At 41.9% G+C, this 9144-nt stretch overlaps 1 protein-coding gene and 1 non-coding gene across 3 annotated transcripts; both read right to left on the bottom strand.

Annotated features, from left to right (window-relative positions):
* Positions 1–263: 263 nt before the first annotated feature.
* mrpl28 (mitochondrial ribosomal protein L28) lies at positions 264–4209 on the bottom strand. 2 transcript variants are annotated; one of them, XM_071512585.1, is made up of 6 exons: positions 4099–4209; positions 3196–3514; positions 1752–1904; positions 1529–1663; positions 1213–1299; positions 264–725 (listed from the first exon to the last, which is right to left on the bottom strand). In XM_071512585.1, the coding sequence occupies exons 2-6, from the start codon at positions 3478–3480 to the stop codon at positions 630–632; spliced, it is 756 nt and encodes a 251-aa protein (XP_071368686.1). In that variant the 5' UTR covers positions 3481–3514; positions 4099–4209; the 3' UTR covers positions 264–629. The 2 variants fall into 2 exon arrangements, with proteins under 2 accessions (XP_071368686.1, XP_071368687.1); XM_071512586.1 differs by having other exon boundaries at positions 3196–3510; positions 4099–4204.
* A 770-nt stretch (positions 4210–4979) lies between these two features.
* On the bottom strand, positions 4980–5066 carry trnastop-uca (transfer RNA opal suppressor (anticodon UCA)). Its single transcript has one exon. It is a non-coding gene; the product is annotated as a tRNA-Sec (tRNA).
* Positions 5067–9144: the final 4078 nt, after the last annotated feature.

The following is a 9144-nucleotide window of genomic DNA, read 5'->3' as shown; positions in this document are numbered from 1 at the left end:
CTATTTTTTTCATTTCTATCTGTGTGTTATTGATATGATGGCAAAATGTATAACTCTTGTTTCTGTTGAAAACTAATAAAATTCTGTAAAAAAACAAACAAACAGACATTATGGGCTCATACTTGAGAGGGTTATGCTATTTTTGGAAACAAGTCATTCCACCTAAAATCACGTAATGAATTAATGAATCACTGTGCTGAAAAACAACTGCATAGAAATTGTGGAACAGATGAGCAGAAAAAGGTTCTAAGAAAAAAGGAAGTCTTTTATTTGTTAGATATCCTCCACATGGGCCTTACATCACAGATGTTCGGGGAACATTTACATTGGTGGAGACTTTTCCAGGGTCACAAAAAGGTCTTACAAACGAATGCAAGGAAAAAACAGAAGCAAAATAAATAAGCATTAGTCCAACGTGACCTTGTTATTGGTGTCACTTCCACCCCGTGTCGCTCAAGTGGAAGTGAACCAAAACCTTCAGGAAATTGTCCCGTGTGTAAATTCAGTACCAAGGAACTAAACTTATGGTGACTGGAGCCGAGACGGTTTCTCACACCACCGCTTGACAGTTCAACCTAATTCATTTGAATTTGACAGTTGCCTGTGTCCTGCTCACGTGGTTCTGGTCGTTACTTCTTCTCTACCAGTTGTGGCTCGGAGAGCTTTTGGATGGTCAGCTCCGTCACCAGTTTGTCCACATAGGTCTTAAACAAAGGCTCCGGCTCCTAAGAGACAAGAGACACAACAAAACCGAGTCAGAAACCACGGCAGAGACTAATCAGAGTCTGTACATGGCAGTAAGATTACAAATACTAAGTATTTCAAAAGTATTGAAAATGTGAATGTTAAGGCAATTAATTGGAGTTGAAGTATTTTGCATGCATTTAATTATTAGGGTCAGTGGATCTCAACATGAGGCCCGGGACCTCCCATGATGATGATTTGTGGGGACAGAGAGATGATGTTTGGAGTCTTAAAATACATCCATTTCTAATATACAAATTTATGATCATATTTGAATATTTGTGATGTCTTTTTCTTGAGAAATAATAAATATTTGAAGCCTCTAGTCCGCCTTTAATAATTCTCTAAAACGGCAAGCATCAGGGAACTCATATTGCTTTGTTTTTGGGTGTTTTGCGAGATGAAACGGTTGCCAAGCACTGAATTAACGGACCAACTTGAGTAATGTGTGTATTAGGACTTTGTTACCTTGTGCTCCAACAGCCTCTGTTTCTCCACAGCCTCCTCTAGACTCAGACCAACCCACTCCGCCTCCTCCTCTGGGATCTCAAACTGCTGCTCAGGACAATCAACAGCACCAGGGAGGAAAAAAGGACAGGAGTCAAAACATGATTTGAAGGTCATAAGCAACCGGTTTTCATCCTGTTCCTTCAATTCCTTCACATGCCCACTAGCTGTCACATATTATTTAACAGTCATTAGGTATTTAGTATATTTAGTCTAATTGCCATGCCAGGCAAACCAAAAGATTTGGAGTCACTGAGCTAAAGCACAACTCTCTCACCTTGTATTTCTTGTAGACATTCTCTCTCTTGGACTGGTCATCGGGGTAAAGCTCCGTGTCTCTGCGAGCCAGGCGAAGTAACATGGCCCGCTTCAGGTCCATCCCCAGCTTGGAGTTCATGTCTTCCTTAGGTGTCTAATGGAGGGTTTGATATAAGAGTCAGCACTGGCATATGGAAAGCTCATTATGGGAAGTTGTTTTAGACGAGAAAGCTTTCCCTTACTTTCAGGATGTAGAAGTCGAATCCGTAAGCGGCGTCGATGAGGTCCAGTGTCCTGGCTGTGACTGCGATGGTGAACTTGTGGTCGAGGATCTCACTGTAGAGCTCTCTGTTGAACAACTGTGGTTTCCAGGTCTTCTTCAGACGGGTGGACAGCTAAGGAAAGAGACGCTTCAGAGGTTAAACAGACACTGGGCAGTTTATTCAACTTGGTCAGCTTTATAGTTGATGTCGCAGCTTGGTACGTGGTTATGAAGCAGAAAGTGTTGGGAAACTAAAGTCTGTTATGGGCTTCAGTGTCAGACGACCATTCCTAGATAACTATTACTTTGCTATTATTTGTATGGCTTTTCTTATTTGACAGTTTACAGTGAAGAGAGACATGGAAGATGAGAGAGACACACAGACACACAGAGAGAGAGAGAGAGAGAGAGATTGAGATAGATAGATAGAGAGAGAGAGAGAGAGGGGGAGATGCCTTTGCTATTATTTGTATGGCTTTTCTGGTTTATTTGACAGTTTACAGTGAAGAGAGACATGGAAGATGAGAGAGAGACACAGAGAGAGAGAGAGAGAGAGAGAGAGAGAGAGAGAGAGAAAGAGAGAGACACACACAGAGAGAGGGAGAGAGAGAGAGAGAGTGAGAGAGAGTGAGAGAGAGAGAGAGAGAGAGAGAGAGACAGAGAGAGAGAGAGACAGCTGGAAAAGATCAAATACTCTATTAGGGGATCAACCAAAAAATTTCACTCAATTTGGGATCCCTTAGTATCCTACTTTAAAAGATTAAAAACTCTAAACTGACCGTTGCACACCTTTCCCTATTACCTTCTTTTAACCCCCCCCTCCCATAAAACTGGCCACCTCTGCCAGGCTAAGTGTTGTGAGGATCATGGTCTGGTCTCATGGCGTGAACACAGAATCATGGTAAAATCAAGCAGTATGCAATCCAGAGTTTTGTCCTATTTTTAATTGTAATTTCTGTTCTTGTTGTTTTGTTTTATTTTATTTTTATTTCTTTGTTGTCTTTGTTTTTGTTTTCTCTCCTCCCGTATACCCAACTCCATTCAATTTTGTGTAATTGAGCGTATTTATTTTTATCTAATAGTTCTATTGAAACTCAGTGTATATGTCACTATGTTGTTATGCTCTTAGCTACTTTAATTTGAATTTCCTATACATGTAGCTTGGATTATGGGTGGGAAACCTGATGTGAGGGGGGGGGGGGGGGGGGGGGGGAATGAGAGACGAAACATCTGTAACTATATCTGTTCATTGTCATGTTGGTCTCTAATAAAAAATAATTATAAAACAAAAACAAGAGAGACAGAGAGAGAGAGAGAGATGACTAAGTAAGGTCCCAGGCTAACTTCAAATCAAACACATCTTAGGGAGATCACTACAAATGTGTGGTCGAATTAAAAAAAAGATGATCTTCCTGGCTACTCACCTTGTCATTGTTGGCATATCTGAACCCTGAGATCCACCCCTCTCCTCCCCACAGGCCATCCTGGGATTCTGGAGGGTAGTAGATGGGGATCGGGACATCCTGCACCCGCTCCTTGTGTCCCGACTGGGGGTTGGCTCTGTACTTGACTCCCAGGGGCTTCCAGTGGACCGGGGCGGGCTCTTTCGGCTCCAGGGACTTTAGGTAGTGTTTGGGGAGACGAGTGTAGATGCCCTGCTTCAGTTTCAGGGCCTCCCAGATTTTGGGGGGGTATTTATGAAGAGGCATAGCAGATATTGTTTCTGGCCGGGTGCAAGCCTACCTGGAAGAAAGAGTAAGGACTGTCAGGAAGAAGCATTGACATACAGGTGACCACTCATCCTGCCATATGCCATATTTCATTAAAAAGGTACAGCCTTTTCATACACATTAGATCAGGACGATGACATACATTCCTGATGGATTCCCTGAATAGATAAAGACACAAATCTTTATGTTTTTATACCAACAGTTTCCTAGAAATTGTTGGATTGTTAAGTTCTTAGTAAACTGGTGGTGGTAGTCCAGTTAGGACAATAAATTAAAGTTACACTGAGCAAAGCCAAAGGAGTGAGAGCATACAACACCAGCAACACTGTTACTAAGTAAAGACATGATTGTAGCGCTACTTTTATAACGGAATGCATTAAAATTAAGGATTATCTTTTCAAACTTTTAATAAATAAATGACAATTTACCAGAACTCGCAAGGGAAACTCGCACATTACTTTGACAACGTTAATGAGATCCCATTAGCAAGTCGGCTAACACTGGCTAACAACCTAGTTACAAGCCGGTTTACTTAATGAAATAGCGCCTTCGTCATTCTAATGTACCTGTAAGAATATTGTGAAAAGCGTATCTTACCAATTAGTAGCAAAAAATTGGGCTTGATACAGTACAAGCTGTGTTTTGCCCCACGTTAACCCAAAATCAAGGACATTCTGCACATACTGCCAAACAGCACAACTTCCGCATTATGGAACACGCCTGCGCTGCGGAGAAGAATGATTGGATGACAGACAGGAAGCTCTCGTTGATGATTGGCCCACACAAGCTGTCTATCAGCTATTTTTCGGAACGGATCCATACGTGCAGCTGCTCACAGTAAAGTGTGGTTTTGACTGCAATACAATACAGTACTGATGACAATGTTATGTTGTGGTTCTTCCAATAAAAACAAAAAATCCACAATAACATAGCTCTACTTTAATTTCAGTGTTTTTTTTAATTATCATTAGAAAAAAATAGGCATATAATAAGAACATAAAAAACAGTACACGTATGTATTGTTATAATAGATGTAGGCCTATACAGAGTAGGGTGACATAACTTACACGACTACAATGACAAGATTTCACAAACATTTCACTATGTTTGTTATGCGTATATGTAGTACTAGCCCGTTCAGGCGTTTGGACTTTTATTATTATTATATATTTTATTGTGAAGTCCAAGAGCAAAGTTTAACCGGAAGTAGGCTTGTGAGCAAATAGTCCTGGTTTAAAAATCCTTTTAAAAATCATGCTTATATGTCTAACTCTAATCATGCTACACATTTATGGAAATGTTGACTTTGATCTAATAGCCCTGATGATTCTACGCGGTTTGATTGCCTTGTATCTGCTTTATATCGATTCTCTGCTTCGCAGAATCAGCAACAGCATTAACGACTGAGTGAGTTTTCTATAAGGACGGGACACATAAATCATAGACACACATGTGTTGTTGTCGCTGGGCACAAATCCCGCCCGAAAGGTGGAATTGAACCACTCTGCCGCTAAGCAGCTACAGGTTTGAAGCCTGCACCCCGGACCACCGAGGATCATCCGGGCACTTAAATCTAGCGTATTGAAATCTATATATAGACGGTATCATTAGTATAACTCTCAGTCATGGTTTTATAACAAATGTTGGCATTTATTTGTATTACTCAAGAATAGCGCGTGTGCATGAAGTATCAAAGGGAAACAACCGCCTTCACGCATATATTTGTCATATAAACACAGAATAGAATCGAGGAAACGGGACTTTACTGAGTTATGCGAGACAGACCCGTTTCTATTGGCTGTTTGAAAACAAAAAGGTGGAGCCTGACGACGTCACAACAGGTGAGAGGTCAATCTTGCAATACTGCAATAGGATGGAAGTGAGATCTCCAGTGACAGTGATGTACTTTGCTCATTTATGCGCACAAAATGAAAAGCAACACACTTGGGTCGTTTTGTTTTTTATTCCAATATATTATAGTGAACATACATAGATGTTGCAGGTAAAAAGGAAGCCACATTTATTCCATGGCATATCCACAGCAGTGAAAATGCCTCCACTCTCCACTTGTGATGAATTTAACAAACCCTTTTTTAGTCAGTTTGAGACAAACACTTCACATCTTCCTTAGTGCAGCGTCCTGTTAATGCAATAAAACTAAACTTTAAAAAAACATATGGGTGATTTTTCCTGAAAACGTACACTGATTTCATTCTCCATCATATAATCTATTCACCCATTCACCCTCATTCACCCACATTACATCAGTACATCATTACTTATTGACAGAGGTGTGACCAAGTCAACTCTGCTCGAGTCCCAAGTCAGTCTCAAGTCTTGAGGCACAAGTCTCAAGTCAAGTCCCAAGTCTAAATGTAGAACACCAAGTCAAGTCCAAGTCAAGTCCATGTCATTAATGTCAAGTCTCAAGTCTAAATGTAGAACACCAAGTCAAGGCAGAACAAATTAAGAGTCCAGTATCAATATCAATATAATATCTTAAAGACTTTTCAATGCAATATGTTTTTAATAGGATAAAAAATTGGTAAGATCATCATGAGTTTGATTTCTATAATCAGTTTCAACTTCAATATGTTCAGTCATTCCATCCAAATTCAGAAAACAGAATTTAAATTCAGTCGTCTGGCGGAACAAATCTCATCATTTTCAAACGAAGTAATTTACACAAACACAAGAACCTTTTCAAGTCACCAAAGTACAAGTCAGTCGAGTCCCGAGATACCAGAAGTCAAGTCTCAAGTCTTCTCTTCATGCATCAAGTCAAGTCTCTAGTAATTAAAACTGTGACTTGAGTCTGACTCGAGTCCAAGTCACGTGACTCGAGTCCCCCACCTCAGGCTCATCCTGTGTGAGGCCGTTATGGACCGAGTGTTCGTTTCGTTTGTTTTCCTGCAGCGTGACTCTTCGGCTCAGAGGAAGGTGTTCTCGATCACCAGCGTGTGAGGCTCCTCCTCCTCCCCGGCTGACGGCGCCGGCGGCTGCCTGCTCTCCTCTCCTGCTGAAGCCGAGGGAGAGCAACACATTTTCCCGGCGCAGTCCCTCCCGCAGGCGAGGCTGCAGGCCAGCAGGGGAGGCAGGCGGGCCGGGTCTCTGTGGACGACGTGCAGGCCGGAGGCGGGGGGGAACTCCGGCTGCACGGTGCAGCAGCTCACCCCGACGCTCCGTAACACCTTGGTGACGCCCGAGGTCACGTCGACACACCTGGGCGCACAGAGAATGACTTTGTGTTAATAAAACATAGAGTGATAAAGGCATAGATTTCTTCAAGCATTGCACAGTTGAGACTGATGGAGAATATTGCATATCTGTGGAAACCATAAACAAATGTAAAGACATGAAGAGTTTCTTTCCAATAAGGGCTGTGCATTTGAAAAAGTGGCACCAACTATTACAAAATGACTGACAGCACACAAATAAAACAAATTATGGTTCTTTAATTGATAGTATATTAGTATATTCTTATAGGTAGCTTTATAGGGATATAGGGCATAGGGTATTTATAGCTTTATAGGATTACAGGTCATCCTTAGTTGACAAAATGATATCATTTTCACCAACTGGATCCTCTATATTTTAATTATTTCCCGAATTTCCCCACAGGGATTAATAAAGTGATATCTTATCTTATCTTAAAGCTGCACTTGGCAATATTTTTTATGTAAAAATACACCTGTCTTATCAGCCTAAATCCTAAAGTGGGGCTGCAGCAGAGAAGAGCATCCCATACCCCTAATTGAGACCTTGTAGATTCATCAAATAATCATCAAATAATTCTGGTGTCAAGTATGGACCCTTCACCCACAGCAAGTGACGGATCCAAGTGAAACACATGTCTCCTAAACAGCAACGAGTGAGTTCTCTCTTCAGAATAAGCTGGAATCACCAACATTATATCTTTTCCCTCCCTCGTCCCTTTGGTATCCTTTGTGTAGTTTACTGACTTCGATTACATGATTTCTGGGTAGTGAAGTTCGAAATTTTCAAACAGTTACCTCTCGCTGCCATTTGGAGCCGCCAATGTGTAGCTTTCAGTGATATTGGATACTGAACTTCAGGTGAGGATTTTTTTTCCCATGAAGAGGTATAAAGCAGACATTCTACATTTATAATAATATAAAGGGTGTCTACTCTGCACTCCAACTAATTAGGTAAGGTAATTATAACAACAAGCATGAAAGTTCCAGTTTGCCAAACCACCTGTGTGTCTGAAACCCAGCATGGCAGTGTACGTGCACTGAGGCCACCGTGCACGAGTCTGTCAGCTGCCAGATGTGCAGGTCGTGCACCGCCTGCACCCCAGGCACACTGGCTATCCTCCGTCCCAGATCAGACACGCAGATCTGTGGAGGGATGGCCTGGAGCAGCAGCAGGCCGTACCTGTACACCTGGGGGGGGGGATAAAAATGGGTAAAAAAAGATGGCAATGATCATGACAGGTTTTGATACGGTTGGCCCCAATATGAGTAGAAAAAATCACCAATCGCATTCTGTTTACATTTGAAATCCAGAACTGCTCCCTTATCCTTTAATATAAAGTCAGACACTGAACACAACGCCTCACCTGCGGCAGCGCTGTGGCCAGAAGCACCGCCACAGCCACCAGGGAGAGGGCAGGATCCAGGTAAACCAGGAGGCTGCAGGGCCGAGAGCTGTGCAGGCAGTCTGGGCTGATCAGCAGCAGCACCAGGCCGGTGAGGAGAGCCAGGGTGGAGGTGAGGAGGGTCTGGGTGAGAGGGAGGAGGGACGGGACGCAGCCTGGCCACTGGGCCCCTGGACCCACAGAGCCCTGCAGGTACTGATCTGACCTGAAGATGGGGGATGTTTCTGGTGCATGTTGGTTGTCTGAGAGGAAGAGAAGCAGTTAAACATGACTGTTATTATTATTTTTCACATGTGATCTTGAGTGAGCTTGGAATTACATGGTCTGCTATCATCAAATAATAGTAAAAACAGTTAGGCCATAAAAAGAACAGAGAGGAAATGAAAAGACGGTTTCATACACATCACATTTTTTTTTCTTTATGCTCTGCCTGTCATCAACCCCAAGAATATTACATTTTATAATCAGAGCCCTTACAAAAAAGTCACACACACTTGAGAATTCAAAGCATATGCCCTTTTTGGTTTTCATATGTCAATAGTCTTTTTCACTTTGTACTCTAACATTCAAATGTGACAGTTTTTACTTCAGGTGCAAAAATTTCAGTTCATAGTTGGGAAGTGTATTTTTTTTCCCACATGTGAAAATTGTTTCACGTTTTCACCTGACAGTATGACAGTATTTGTTTCACATGTGAAAACTTAATTTTATATGCAAAGAGACACTTCAACAGGTGAAAATGTCATTTTCACATGGGAAATTTCACACGTTCACATATGAAAACCAGCCATGTTCTTTGAATTCACATGTGGGTTTCTGCATGTAATATTTTTAGTAAGGAAGATTCTTATAACACAAGGTGGAAAAGAAACAACAGTCCAAGCACACTAAGCTTTACTCCCTTACCTAAACGTCCCATGCAGCCGCTACCTTTGGACATCTCAGTGAAGTAATTATTTGAATAAGCGTCACACTTAAAGGCCTTCAAATCTACGACGCTGCCCTGCACCTCACAGTCCCGG

This window comes from Centroberyx affinis, unplaced genomic scaffold (assembly GCF_046629955.1).
Source record: "Centroberyx affinis isolate AG114_WGS23_722 - 3 ecotype Tasmania unplaced genomic scaffold, CSIRO-AGI_Caff_v1 ptg006358l_1, whole genome shotgun sequence".
Classification (NCBI taxonomy): domain Eukaryota; kingdom Metazoa; phylum Chordata; class Actinopteri; order Beryciformes; family Berycidae; genus Centroberyx; species Centroberyx affinis.
The sequence above is the reverse complement of the archived record's forward strand: the minus strand, read 5'-3'. Positions and strand labels throughout refer to the sequence as shown.

Bases quoted from the DNA above. Each gene is read 5' to 3' on its own strand.
- mrpl28 (XM_071512585.1), bottom strand. From the start codon at position 3,480: ATGCCTCTTCATAAATACCCCCCCAAAATCTGGGAGGCCCTGAAACTG. The intron at 1,664-1,751 runs GTAAGGGAAAGC...ACCCTCCATTAG, and splicing joins TCGACTTCTACATCCTGAAA to ACACCTAAGGAAGACATGAA. The intron at 1,300-1,528 runs GTGAGAGAGTTG...TGTCCTGAGCAG, and splicing joins ATGTCTACAAGAAATACAAG to CAGTTTGAGATCCCAGAGGA.